The 15,707-nt window shown below is 36.4% G+C and overlaps 1 protein-coding gene across 1 annotated transcript in view; it reads left to right on the top strand.

Annotated features, from left to right (window-relative positions):
* Nucleotides 1–15,707, top strand: part of PDE7B (phosphodiesterase 7B) — a 185,336-nt gene that overhangs the window by 118,580 nt on the left and 51,049 nt on the right. The window contains exons 3-4 of the mRNA XM_027850736.1: nucleotides 6,256–6,407; nucleotides 7,906–7,969. Coding sequence (XP_027706537.1) covers nucleotides 6,256–6,407; nucleotides 7,906–7,969 — 216 coding nt within the window. The remainder of the gene's footprint in view (nucleotides 1–6,255; nucleotides 6,408–7,905; nucleotides 7,970–15,707) is intronic.

Genomic DNA, 15,707 nt, shown 5'->3' with positions numbered 1-15,707 from the left:
TAAGGTCACACAGTAAATTTCAGACTAAAGCTTAGGTTTCAGGACTCTTAGTCCTGGCTTCTCCCACTTCACCATTGCGTCTTAGTACTCCATAGTCCTATCAAAAGACTGGGCACAGAATAAGATGATAGAGTTAGAGCTAAATGGGATCAGCAATCAAAGGATATGATTAGGGAGTTTTTTCTGAGGAAGAAATCTAAGCTATCAATAGCAATATGGAAAAAATGCTCTAAATCACTAGGAATTAGAGAAATATAAATTAAAATAACTCTGAGGTGCCACCTCATATCCATCAGATTGGCTAAATTGACCGAAAAGAAAAATGAGACATACTGGAGGAGCTGTGAGAAAACACTTATTTTAATGCATTGGTGGTAGAGTTGGGAACTAATCCAGTCATTCTGGAAAGCAATTTGGAACCATGCCCAAAGAACTATGAAACTGTGCATATCCTGTGACCAAATGATACTGCTATTAGGTCTATATCTCAAAGAGATCAACAAAAGGGAGGAAAGACCCATATATACAAAAAAATACTTATATTAGCCATTTTTGTGGTAGCAAAGAATTGGAAATTGAGGGAATGCTCATCAATTGGACCATGACTGAATACGTTATCGCATATGACTGTAATGTAATACTATTATGTTATAAGAAATGATGAAGGGGATGGTTTCAGAAAAACCTGGGAAGACTTATAGGAACTGATGCAAAATGAAGTAATCGAAAGACCAAGGGAACAATGTATACAATCATTCCAATATTATGAAGATAATTAATTTTGAAAGACTTGGGAACTCTGATCAGCACACAATTCCAAAGGAGTCATGATAAAACATGATATCCATTTCCAGATGGAGAGCTAATGGACTCAGAGTGAAGATTGAAGCATATTTTCTATTTTTTTCTTTCTTTGATCATGGCTAATGTGAAAATTTGTTTTGCATGTGTATTCATATTTGTAATAGGTTTTGTTTTTCTTATCCTCTCAATGGGTAGGGGATAGGGACAAGGAAAAGAGAGGGAGAAAATTAAGAACTGAAAATAAAATTATGATTAAAAAGATTTTTTAGGAGTTGGATAGTACCTGAGAAGGCATCTGGCCTGAAGTTTTCATTTTACAGGTACGGACACTAAGGCACTGCTACGGACACTGAATGAATTGACTAAGGTCATATGGGTAGTTAATAGAAGGGATCAAGTTTTGAACCCAAGTCTTTTGACTCTCCTCTGTATCATTCTATTGACTGGTAACTAAAATTTTATTCAATAAGTGAATTAATATTATTTTGTTGAATTGAGTCAGGTAGATGGCATAATAGATAGAGTACTGGTACTGAAGTCAGAAAGATCTGAATTCAACTCTGTTCTCAGACACTTACTAATGACCTTGGACAAGTCACTTGAAAAAATCTTTGTGCCTCAGTTTCCTTAACTGTAAAATGGACATAATAATAGAACCCACCTCCAAGGTCACTGTATGGATCAAATGAGATATTTATAAAGCACTTAGCCCAGTGCCTGGCACATAGTAGACACTTAATAAATTCTTGTTTCCTCTCTTCCTTTTTTTTTCTTCTTTCCTTTCTTATTAAATGCCCTGCCCACCCCCTTAAAAAAATTGTATTGAGAGAGTATTAATTTAGGCCCAATCATATCTCTAAACTTTGGCACTCTAAGCCCTATTATTTGAACAAATGATTCTAAGGCATTACTTCTGAATGAACTTCTATACTCAGATGATGACACAGTCATCTATTATCATACACATATTAGAAGACTCGTGGTTAGGCTTGACCATTGGGAATACTTAGAATGATCTATGATTTCTTAGGTATGGACATTCCCTCTTACTGATTCAAACCAAGGTCCCTCTGTGCCTTATCTTTCCTATATGACTCTTCTACATTTTACCATAAATCTCCCATGTCCTGGATTCTCTCAAACAATCTCAATTTCAATCAAATAAACTTTACTATTCACCCGGCATATCTTTTGTAAAAACACACGTCCCAGTTTAGGGTTCAGAAAACATGGCCATTGCTACCTTAGATGGCCTCTCCAACATGCTGAAAGCCCTCCTCTTGTTCTTATAGAATCAGAATATTAATGTGCCACTTGGATTGTCCGTCTGCTATCTCTCATAGTCATTGGGCCACCTTGTTCTAGTCACTTCCTCAGTAGTCACTGTAAGAATTAGTTTTACTTCACTATTTTTTTTTGTTAAAAGAGAAGGTTCTATTGGTGGGAATGGAGTTATTGGGAAATGATAGTGTGTATAAAAAAATAGATGTTAATGAACTAAGAAAGTAAGAACAAGCATTATATAAGCTCCTTCAGAGAAGGGACTGTTTAATTTTTGTCTTTTATCCCCAGGATGTGGTACAGTACTCTTCACACAGTAGATAATAAATGTCTGTTGAGCTGACTTCAAGCTAAATATGGATTAGTGTTGTGTGTGATATGGCCATCAAAAGATCTAATGTCATTTAGATGTCGTTAATACTGTAAGAGCATAACGTCCAGAACAAAGGAAGCTATAGGTCCACTCAACTCTGTCCTCGTCAAACTAAACCTGGAATATTGTATCCAGTTGCAAATTTGGAGAAATAATATTAGCATGTCTAGAGAAGGGGAAACCAGGATTATCAAAAAGACTATATAGGCTATATAGAGATTCCTTGAAGGAACTGGGGATGTTTAGTCTAGAAGTGGGCATACTTTGGAGTGGGAGTTGAGTTGAGGATGACAGTCATCTTTCAGATACCAGAAGGGTTGTCAAGTTAGAAAAGAAATTATTATGATTCTGTTTAGCCCTTCAAGGCAAAAGTGGGACTAGTAGGTAGAAGTTATAGGGAAGGCAGATTTTGGCTCAATATAAAAAAACTTCCTAATAATTAGAGCTGTTCAGAAATAGAACAGGCTTCCTGGAAAGGTAATAAGCTTCCTGTCACTGGTGATCTTCCAGAAGAGGCTGGATGACCTTTATTGGGAGTGCTATAAAGGGTATTCATGCTTTGGCGGGAAGGGTAGAGGCGGAGGGAGGGTGGTGTTGAACTAGGTGACCTCCAAGTTCCCTTCTATCTCTGACATTCTATAATTCTATGAAAATTCAGAAAGAATTTATCATCCTTTCAATATTCTGCTTTATGCTCTCTTTGCATCACTTTTGAGATTTGATTGGATGCTTCTGTTTCTATCATGTATGTAATATTAAAAGAACTATTGTTATCCCCTACAACTATTTAATTATTGAGATAGTCATTATCCAAGGAAACTACAGATCATTTCCTTGTCACACACTAAACACATTGGAAATTTTCTTTTAATTCATCAGAATAGAGAATTTTCCAGGAAATCAAAGTATTTCATGAGATTTAGCGAAGTAGCATATTATTATATTGGTATGTCTGTCTCTCTGTCTCTCTCTCTCTCTGTAAAATGCATGTGTGTGTACATGTGTGTTCTTCCCTAAATTATCTATTATTGGGTTTTCCATCTCCCTTTGCATGAGTAGTCTAAGGAAGCTTTACTATTTCTAGTTGCTCATTATCACTGGGGCAAGAAGTGTGTATATATAAGGACACTTTTCCATCCCTTTCTTCCTGGATTTATGCTATCCAAACTACTGTCTTGTCATTATAAATAGGATATTTGATCAACCAAAAACTTAAACTATCCTTGAATCAGGACATGAAAGAAGGAAAGCATTATAGGAAGCATGCTTCAGATGCAAAGTTGTACATATCATACCACTTTCTTTTGTATATAAAACTTAGAATTATAGGTACAAGGTTGAAAAAGAGTGTATGGGAAGCTAGAGGCAGGAGTCATAGTGTTTCAACAGGGCTAAAGTATACCTCAATCTCAATGTGTAATTAATTAGTGAATTAATAGCATTTCTAGACAGTCATTTCTGCTATTACATTTTCATTTGGAAGATTTATTTTGATACTTCAATGGATCTGTAATCCCATCAAAGTATACATTCCTTGCAACAATACAAAGCAACTTATCCATGTTTATTCTTTACACATAAGTCTTGTTCCTGTCTTCCCAAATGTAGATCCTCCACTCAACATGCCATGCCCAGTGGAGTCATGAAGAGTCAGACACAACTTAAAATAACTAAACACGACAACAAGCCTGTATTTCATCAGAGTGATGCTATAAGAAAACATTGTACCTGTATGAATTTATATCACTTTACCCAGTGAATTATATAGATACATCATAAGTTTTCAGGAAATCTTTGGGATCATTTGGTATAGTTTTAAATTAGTAGAAAAAGACAAATCCTTTCGTTATTAGTTTCTTAACCTCTCAATTCCCCCAGGCAACTGCAGAAGGGGTAACTGTCTCCATTGGTACAGGAAGTTTCCTCATTGAGATTTAATAACTATGCCAACACTATACTAACCACTATACCATGAGACTTCTTCTAAATCTCTTGATCTAGAAGGATTTGGAAGACATATAGTATATTAACTACATATAATCATGTTATATGTAATTAATTAAATCCCTGCTAGCAAAATCAGTGGCCATTAGTCAGAGTACATTCCCTTTAAGAAATTTTCACTTGGGGCAGATAGGTGGCACAGTGGATAGAGCATTGGCCCTGGAGTTAGAAAGACCTGTGTTCAAATCCCGCCTCAAACACATATTAGCTGTGCGACCCTGGGCAAGTCACTTAACCTTGATTGTCTCCCAAAGAAAAAAGAAGAAGAAGAAGATGTTCATGCTTTATAGAATCTTCGGTGAGTGCCAAGAAGTCTTAATTCACTTCCGTAATCTAATTATTGGGTATTTGCCACTGTCTCACAGCACTCATAGCACGTAGTAGGCACTTCATAAATGGTTGTTAAATTGAATGGAAACGGTCTTAACCTTTCCTCCTCTGTGCCTCAGTTTCTCAATTATAAACAGGTATATTTCCTATTCTCCTACTGGTCACAGAGATTAAAAGTGGAAATTAAATAGTCCTAGTCCATGATAATATTTGCCTCGGCTAAAGGTTTCACTCAGACCAGTAATATATTTGATGAAAATCAGGTCTATTATTTGTAAACCTCAATTTAAACATGTAATTAGAACGCATGATTATTCATTTTAAATGTATCACTCAAGCCTGATGTAAGAATTAAGTCCTCATATTATTCATGTCAGAACCACCAATAACAAATTAGTGCCTTAATATACACAGCCCAAGTACCTGCAAAGGCACTAAAGAAGACAGTGTATATTGTAGGTAAAGGACCAGCCTCAGAGTCAGAAAGACCTAGGTGCAATTCCTGCCTAGGACACTTAACTGCTGTATGACCCTAGGCAAATCACTTAGACTCTCAGTTCCCTCCAGGCAATTGCCTAAAACTCTGAATTGTAGAGGAGGCTGCTATCTGCACTAGTGCAAGAAGTTTGCTCATTGGGAGTTTACGATACCAGCAAAAGCCAGCTTTGTCCCTCCCTCCAACCCAAATCCTGAAACATTTATATTTGTAAGTAATGATATTTTTAAAGGACAGTCTTGCATCCTTGTAATAAATATAACGTGATAAATATTAATTTTTGTACTAGAGGAATTATCAGTGCACAGTGCATGGCACATGGGCAGCTAGGTGGCACAGCAGATAGAGCGCCTGGAGTCAAGAAGACCTGAATTCAAATGTGACTTCAGGCCCTTACTAGCTGTGTGACCCTGGGCAAGTCACTTAACCCTCTTTGCCTCAGTTTCCTCACCTGTAAAATGAACTGGAAAAGGAAATGGCAAATCACTCTAGCATCTCTGCCAAGAAAACCCCAGTGGAGTCATGAAGAGTCAAACACAACTTAAAATAACTAAACACGACAACAAGCCTATATTTCATCAGAGTGATGCTATAAGAAAACATTGTACCTGCATGAATGTATAAGTTTTCAGGAAATCTTTGGGATCATTTGGTATAGTTTTAAATTAGCAGAAAAAGACAAATCCTTTTGTTAGTTTCTTAACCTCTCGCTGCAATTCCCCCAGGCAACTGCAGAAGGGGTAACTATCTGCATTGGTACATGAAGTTTCCTCATTGGGATTTAATAACTATGCCAATACTATACTAACTACTATGCCAACAAAGTCGTAGTAGGTCAAGCTTTTCTCTTCCTCCCCTCTCCAAAAATCCTACTATGTTTGTTTTTTGTAAGTAACGATAATTTTTAAGGATAGTCTTGCATCCCTTTGTTTTCCATTACAGTTCCCTCTCTGATCTCTTTTCATAGACACAGCACACTCAGGGGAAATTGGTACCAAGAAGAAAGTAAAAAGACTGCTGAGCTTTCAAAGATATTTCCATGCATCCCGGCTACTCCGAGGAGCTATACCTCCTTCCCCTCTGCACTTCCTGGATGAAGACTACCTGGGTCAGGCAAGGGTAGGAAGCTTTTCTCTATTGGCCTTTCTCAGAAGTGTAATGAGCTGGTATTCTTTCTTAATTTACTATTCTAAAATACAACAGTCAGAGGAAAACTCAATATTTTCCCCTGAGGATCACCTAATATTTTCCCCTGCAACAACTCTGTGCTCAAAGCCTGGATTTATTTGTACAGTACAAAGTGGAATGGAGAGTTGGCAATTATCAAGTGAATTTTGATTCACCAAATGTTTTTGCTACGATGAATTATCCAGGCAGATTTTCTACCCTCAAATTAACCCAGTAAATCCTCCACTCCATTTTATGTTATAAATGTAACCTAAATAAGGAAGAGTAGTTTCTTCCAGATGAACTGATTTCAAATCCTTTGTACCATAACTCTCCAAATATCATTGACTGGAGTTCTTGAAGAAGTTCAGAAAAGTTTCTCCTAGTAGTTTCATAAAAACTTCTTCAATACTTGTCTATGACTGTAATAACAACCTAGCTGTTAGCAATCCCCACCCTACCTCCCTCTCCCCCAATAGATAGATTGATAGATGAATAAATAGATAAATAAACTTCTACTTTCTACATATTTTGCCTATATATATACACATGCATATATATACATACATGTGTGTATATACACATATATGTGTGTGTGCATATATATATGTTGTTTCTCCCAGTAAAAAGTTCATTGCTGTCAGGGATTCTTTCATTTTTTTCTTTTGTTCCTGGCACCTAGTAAATATTTAATAAATGCTCCTCGAATAGGCTTGAGTAGAAAAAAGAAGTTTGGCGATATGATGTCACAATAAAAGGTCCCATGTGATCACTGGCTAATGATGGAGGTTTGTAAACTGAAGATACATCACATAAATGTAAACTTTTATTATCAGTCCTACATATTTGTGTTTTGAGTCAGTCCAAGGGACGATGATTTCTACTCTTAAAATGCAGTAAGTTGACTTAACAACGAGTTAAAACAAGGAGGGGAGTTGGAAATAGGAGATCACTCTTCAAGTCCTTCAGAGTCGAGGTATTCATTGTTCTCCTTGAAATATTATGAATTACTGGAACATCAGAAATGCCATTTTCAGATTAATACATTTCAAAGCAAAATAAATTATTTTAAAATTATGTTCCACATCTCTGCTCCATTAGCCTGGATAATCAAGAACTCAATCTCCCAATATTTGTTGAATAAACTTATTATATGCTCACTACTAGTTTTGGTGTCATTTTTAGTTAGAGATAACATTTCCAACCGGGGCTATTGATTATAGCTTGCCATTTGGACCACACTCACACAAATAAATTCAAATTATATTAGAATTAAGTTAAGATTTGTTCTTTTGGAACCCAGCTTTGAAGAGAATGTGTCTGTGATGCTTCCTTCAACTGCATAAAAGCTTAGCACTTTTTTATTGTTTAATGTAATTATTTATCAAAGTCAGTTTTACAATCTGTAACATGATTCATCTGTTCTGCTGTTTGCTATTTGTATTTTCAGCATATGCTCTCCAAAGTGGGAACGTGGGATTTTGACATCTTCTTATTTGATCGCTTGACAAATGGTAAGTCATCTAAAAGAATTCTCTTTGGAATAGAAGCCTTAGCTTACAATAATTTCCATGAGATTATTTCCTTATTAATCACCCTGTATTGCATTTCCTGTTTGTTTTGGGTTGTTTTTTTTTTTTTACATTTTTCATAAATCTGAAAATCAACCCTCATTGCTGGCCAGACTCAATCCTTCTTCCACTGCTCTGGACACACGCAGAGACTTCATTACATAAACAGGGTCAGAGTGAGAAAAGTTAGAAATGAAGCTGTTCCCATAGTCTCAAGCTGTTTCCTACTCCTACCCCTTCTTTTTTTTCTTTGAGAAGCAGCTGTGGTACAGTAGAAAGTGGACAAGATCTGGACTTAGGAGACAGATTGGTTTGAGTCCCACCTCTGACAATTACTAGCTGTATGACCATGGGCAAGTCACTTTAAACGTCTTTTAGCTTTAGTTTTCTTATCTGCAAAATGGGGGTAATAACAGCATCTATTTCATAGGGTCGTTGTGAGGATCAAGTGAGATAATATATGTATTTGCAAAAAGTGATTTGCAAACCATAACATGCTATGTGGTGCTTATCATCATCATCATCATCATCATCATTACTAATGATACTACTGTCAGGAAGCAGGATTGTAGTAAGGCTAGGCCATGAAAGGGTAAACAGGCACTGTCACTTACAGTCCCAGGGGTAAAGTTCCTTGCATAAGTCTCACCATTACAGGTACACTTGAGATGAAAAGTAATTCATTGCAAATGCAAGAAGCATTTATTGGTTTCAGGAAATCGTAACATGATGGCTGGTATGTGGCAGTTAGTGTTAAGGAAGACCAATCTTCTTTCAGAGAACGAGTAGGGGAGACTCAAAACTAGCACTCTTTTTGCTACACCATGAGTGGAAGAGGCAAGACCGTGTCAACATTACTGGGTATTGGCATTGGTTCTCCACCCTTTATAACGATTGTGGTTTGTGAGGTATTTCTGTTGTTGGCAACAGGCTTGCTGTTGAGTCATTTTCAGTCATGTCCAACTGTTCATAACCCCATTTGGGGTTTTCTTGGCAAAGATGCTGGAGTGGTTTGCCATTTCCTTCTCCAGTGTGTTCCCAATTTACAGATAAGGAGCTAAGGCAAACAGGGTTAAAAGCCATGATGATCCTGTAAGAGTAGATTCAGCCTAGAATGTATTGATCCGAATCACATCAACTGAGCAAAAAAGAAGTATCAATATATGGGCAACTTAACAGTGTTATATGCCTGGAAATCTTATCATAAGGCAAATTGTCAGAGGATTTGACAAAAACTGCTGTATTCATTTGTACAAACTTATTTGGCATTATCAGGAAAAATGCTTGATATACTATAGTTACTTTTTAGGTAGGATTATATGATTGTGCTATAAAATAAGAAGCAATGAAAAAGTGGGGTCTGCCCAGGGGTCTGTTGGAGCCATCTTATGACAACTGATTGTGTAAGCATTTACAGATCAGAAATCACTGCAAGTCAGGGCTCAAGTTACTGTTTTATTGATTATCTAGAATTAAGAAAATGTTAATAGTGCAGATTAAACTCAAAAGCCATGTGTACATGCTTTTTTTCTTGGAGACCCCAGTTGTTAAACATTTAACAGTACACCCCTATATTGATCTATAAATATTACTTGAGTTCAGCGAAAGTATAAGAGAATGAAATCATCACCAGACGGAAGGCCCAGTAACTGGAGTCTAATGATAATGATGATGAGGAGGAAGATGATAGTTGGTATTTATATAGCATTTTAAGATTTGCAAAGTGCTTTATGATCAATATTTCATTTAAGCTTATAAAACACCTACATCTACTCCATAATTTAAGTCTCCAAATGAATTAAGCACTTGAGTGGCTACACAATCCAAAAACACCAGAAATTTGCCCATAGTCTTCTGATTTTTTCTGCCATATGGATTGACCCATGAAAATTTCTCTATAGCTTTTCACAGAGAAATCTTAAAGGCCTGTGTTGAACCGTCATCACCTATTGCTCAGATTCTTCTCTGATGAAATATATGAGCTATTCTGAATCAGACAGACCACTAAAATTTAAACCATTTTTGTGTGACTTCACATACAAAGATGGCACCTATCAATTAACCCCTCCATTAATGAAACATGCACTTTAAGTACCCATCATTTGCCATCTTTCATCATGCAGCAACATGGATTGTGAAATGACTGGCCATTATAAAGAGATAGGCGTGGCCATGCATTTCTTATGCAAAGCTATATAGGTAGTATGGAGAACAGAACTCATTGGTGCTATCCTCTAACATTGAGCATAAAGGGTCCATACAAATGATATTTTACACTAACCCAAAAAAACTCTAAACTACTCTGTCAAGTAAAAACCATTGCTATTAAGAAAATGAATTCTTCACTTGAGAAAGGGAAGGGAATGAGCATTTATACATGTGCCAGACCCTGTGCTAAGTGCTTTATAATTACCATCTCATTTGATCCATGTAACATTACCCTGGGAGGTAGGTACTGTTATTATCTTCATTTTACAGTTGAAAAAACTGAGGCGAACAAAGGTTAAGTTATTTACCCATAGTTGTGCAGCCATTAAGTACCTAAAGCTGGATTTGAACTCAGATCTTCCTGATTCCAAGCCCAGTGCTATATCCACTTCACCACCTAGATGCCTCCTTATGTACACAAATGATCACAATGTCAATTTCACATCTATGTCAGTTTAATTTATAAAAAGATTTTGATTTTTTTGTTCCCAAATGATGTGAATAATAGAATTTAAGTATTATAGAGAATAACTAGTCCAACTCCCTCATTTTAGAGATAAGCAAATTGAAATCAAGAGAATTTCGATGCCTTCTCCAAAATTACACAACTAGTAAGTAACATAGCAGTGCTTTGGCCCAAGGTCATATTCTTTTCACTATACCACATTATTTTAATGTAAACACATGAAGTTTTAACATATCACAAGTGGTCTCCCAGAATTTCATTATATAAGTATATGCCTAACATATTATGTATATATACATATGTATTATATAATGAAACTATCACAAGTAGTCTCATAGAATATCATTATATAATTATACATCTAGCACAGATGTGGAGCAGCAAGGTGGCACAGTGAATACAGCACTGGGCTTGGAATCAGGAAGACACATCTTCCTGAGTTCAAATCTGGCCTGAGATACTAGCTGTGTGACCCTGGGCAAGTCACTTAACCCTGTTTGCCTCAGTTGCCTCATCTGTAAAATGAGCTGGAGAAGAAAATGTCAAAGTACTCCCATATTTTTGCCAATAAAACCCCAAAAATGGGTCACAAAGAATCAGACATGACTAAAAATGAATGAACAACAAGAAGCATATATGTATGTGTATACAGACAGGGATAAAAATAGATATAGAGATAGAGATCATTATAGCCTGGCATAGTTGATAGAAAGCCTTTAAAGCCAGGAAACCTTTGGTTCAGTCGTGCCTCTGACACATACTGGCTATGTGACCTTGACAAATCACTTAACCTCTCTAGCTCTGCTGGAGAATGCTCTAGACAATTCTTTTTAAGACTATACTTTTCAGGGGTATCTAGGTAGTGCAATAGATAGAGCACCAGCCCTGGAGTCAGGAGGACCTGAGTTCAAATCCAGCATCAGACACTTAACACTTACTAGCTATGTGACTCTGAGCAAGTCACTTAACCCTGATTGCCTCACCAAAAGGAAAAAAAAAAAGACTATACTTTTCAGAGAAGTTGTCCATTTGCTCAGGTAGAGGGAGTTTCCTATATTAATGAAATCATGTCTAGTTCCTATTCCTTGTTTTCAGTAAAACTTTTGACAAAGTCTCTCTTTCCATCCTTGTGGACAAGACAATGAGATGTGAGTTGGATGATAGTACAGTTGGGTAGATTCTATACTGTTTGAATAAAGAGATTCAAAGTGCCACCATTGATGGGTCAATGTCAACCTAGAGGGAAATCTCTGCATTGCCACATGGATTCACCCATGGCTGCGCTCATGAACATTTATAACCATGACTTAAATGGAAGGTTTAGATGGCTTCTTATCAAATTTGCAGAAGACACAAAACTGGAAGAGATAGTTAACTCCTTGGAATCCAGAGTCATTAATTAATCCACAAGAATTTATTGGGCATTTACTATGTACTACTATGCACAGCTCAATTCCATTATCAGTAAAATGGAAATAATGACACCTGTCATACCCACCTCACAGAGTTACTCATTTCCAGTCATCCTGACCTATATCTAGCCACTGGACCCAGATGGCTCCAAAGGACTTTGCACAGCCCTCCCTCATTTAAATCCAATTTACTTGAAAGTCATGGCATCACCTTCCTGATGTCAAGGTCCTCTTTGAGAATGAAGGACAAACAACAACTATGGACAGTAAGGTTGCACAGTGGATAGAGTAACAGGCCTGGAGTCAGGAAGACTCATCTTCCTGAGTTCAAATCTGGCCTCTGACACTTACTACCTGTGTAACCTTGAGCAAGTCACTTAACCCTGTTTGCCTCAGTTTCCTCATCTGTAAACTGAGCTGGACAAAGAAATGGCAAACCACTCTAGTATCTTTGCCAAGAAAACCCCAAATGGGGTCATGAAGAGTCAGACATGACTGAAACAACTGAACAACAAAAAATTGCTATTATGTTAGGTGCTATGGATAGAAAGGTAAGAGTGAAACAATTCCTGCCCTTAAGGAGCTTATGATCTAGCTAGGGGAGATAACATGTACATGTAGATAGATATATAGAGAGATATAGATATGTAGATATAGATAGATACAAAACAGACAGAAAATAGATAAATGGTAATGGAGTAGGGAGGAGACACTAACAGAGTCATATTGTTAAGAGTAACATTCCAGCAATATCTTAACAGTCTAGAACGAAGGGTAAAATCCAATAAAAATACAATGTAATAAAAGTAAATATAAAGTCTTGCACTTGGATTCAAGAAACAAGTACAGGATGAGAAAGGCGTGACCAGAAAACAGTTTATCTGAAAAATATTTGGGAGTTTGGATGGACTTGAGCCTCAACAGTGTGACATTACAGTAAAAATATGCTAATTGTGAACAAGGCTTTATTAAGAGAGATAGCATCTACAGCAAGCAAGACAGTAGTCACTTTGTGGTGTACCCCAGTTAGAACACCTCAGTAAGGCAGAGTTCAGTTCTGGATGTCACCTTTTAGGAAAGATGTTGACAAGCTGCCATTGACAATTTGGAGGAAAGGGAAGGAGACCACGATGGGGAGAGAATTAGACATAATGCAATATGTGAATCAGTTGACATGTAATCATGAAAAATGCAAGATGTCTTCAAGGATTGGAAGTGATGACATATGAGATTTCAGATTAATTTTCCTCATCCCCAAAGAGCAAAGCTTCCTTAAAATGAATATTTGTATAAAAATGGCATGGGCTGCCCCAGAGACGGTAGATTTTCTTTTATTGGAAGAATTCCAACACAGATGGTTGACACTTATTGGTGATGTTGAGATAATTCCTGCTCAAGTGCCAATTAGAATACCACTGAGGTCCCTTCCAACTCTGAAATTCAGTGTTTCTGTGATGATTTGTTTTGTTTTGTAGATGGAACCTTTCTCAATGGCAAAAGAACATGAAAGAAAACCCCAAATGGGGTCATGAAGTTGACAACATTGTTCTTTTGCCATTGAGAAAAGTTCCATCTACAAAACAAAACAAAGTAAAACAAAGAAAATGAGCTATGCTCATTTCCAGCCAAGCCTCAGAACAATAAATTCCCTCATAAAACCTGCCTAAATATAACTGAATATCAGACAGGTAGCTATGGGCTAAAGAAAATTGCATACCTTACCTGGCTGAAAAATAGTAGGAATAAAAAGAGGTCATATTATGTGGTGGTGGAATTTTGTTAAGTGAAATACAGTTTTCTGGTCGATTGACTAAAATAACTTTTTGTACATAAAAGATATAGATCTTCTTACTATTTACTCTATAGTCAAATGATTATGGCTATATAATATATGATAACAAAATAATGAAACCGATAATACTCAAACTTAACAGGTTAGTATAAGGAAAGGACCAAATATGCAATCAAAAGACCTGGGTTCATATTCTGATTTTGACATTTGCATCCTGTGCAACTTTGGGCAAGGTGTTTAGCTTCTGAGCCTTGGTTTCCTCATCTGTAAAATCAGAGAATTAGAGCAGATGATCTCTAAGGTCTCACCTAACTCTAAATATATGCTCTCACAATAATGCTAAGAAACTCCATTTTTATTGTATTAATTATAAGAGCAGTCTTATGTTATAGCAATAGATAATGATAATAATAACAATAATAATAGCATTTATATAGTATCTGCTATGCACCAGGCACTGTGCTAAGCACTTTACAAATATTATCTCATTTGATTCTCACAACAACCCTATAGGGCAAATGTTATCATTATCTGCATTTTATAGTTGAAAAAACTGAAGCAAACAGAGGTTAAGTTACTTGCATAAGGTCATACATCTAGTACATGTCTCAGGCTGGATTTGAGCTCAGGTCTTCTGAATTCCCCAGCCAGTCTTTATTCATTGTACCAAAAGTACTCTCCTTACAACAATCTGTGACATAGATAGGGAAACTGGACCGTTGTAGAGAACTCCTGGCGAGGAAACCAGGGTCCCCCAGCCAGTATATGTCAAAGGCAGGGTTTGAGTGTTGTCTTTCTGAGTCTAAGGCCAACTATCTCTATGTATCAGTTCTCAAAGTACACTATCAAAGTCTGCTGTGGCATCGCTTCTCTTTAGATCCCGAGACACTTTCAGGGGGAGCTGCCAGGTCAAAACTGTTTTCATAATAATACTAAAACATTATTTGCCTATCAAAATACTCCTCCCTTTTCCAACTACGTATCTCCATGAGGCCAGATTTTCTTCATGTACTTCAACCAAAACAGCATATTGCAACAGATTGGATGCAGAAACAGATGTGCGAATCCAACTGTCTCCTATTAAGCCAGACATTCAAGAGATTTGTAAAAATATGTAAAACAATGCCACTCTTTTCACTAAATTGTGTTTTGTCTTGGAAAATTGTTATTTCCATTAAAATATCTTATTTTTAACATAAAATAGATTTATTATTTTTACTTTAAAAATTTTAATATTTCCATTTTAATTTCTACTATAGAAAATATCTGCAGATATGATCCACATAAACAAAAGTTCTTTGGGATTTGGGGTCTTCAATAATTTTTAAGAGTGTAAAGGGGTCTTGAGACCAAAAAGTCTACATGAAGCTGCTTTTCTTATGCCCATTTTTGACAGATGAGGAAACCGAGATTCTGAGAGGTTATATAACTTGCCAATGGTCATTAGCTAATAGATTATCTGAAACAGATTTTGAAACCAGGTCTCAGAATTCCTAGTCCAATGCTTTGTGATACACACACACACATACACACACACACACACACACATATCCATATATACATACACATACACACACATATATAAAATGTATGTATATTATATACATACATATATAGTATTATCACAGCTGTTTCTACTGCTAGTCACCCAAAGTAGTCATTAAATATTTATATAGGACTTACTGTGTGCTAAGTAGGTGAAAGATAGCATAAGAAGCTGTCTCATATTTTGTTTTATTGTAACAATCTTCATGAAAATATTATCTTCCATGCATCAAAAGTAAGGGGGAAAAAACTAAAGTG

The sequence above is a fragment of the Vombatus ursinus genome, unplaced genomic scaffold (assembly GCF_900497805.2).
Source record: "Vombatus ursinus unplaced genomic scaffold, bare-nosed wombat genome assembly UNPS02009132.1, whole genome shotgun sequence".
Lineage (NCBI taxonomy): Eukaryota > Metazoa > Chordata > Mammalia > Diprotodontia > Vombatidae > Vombatus > Vombatus ursinus.
Note: the sequence above shows the minus strand (reverse complement) of the source record. Positions and strands in the feature narration are given on the sequence as shown.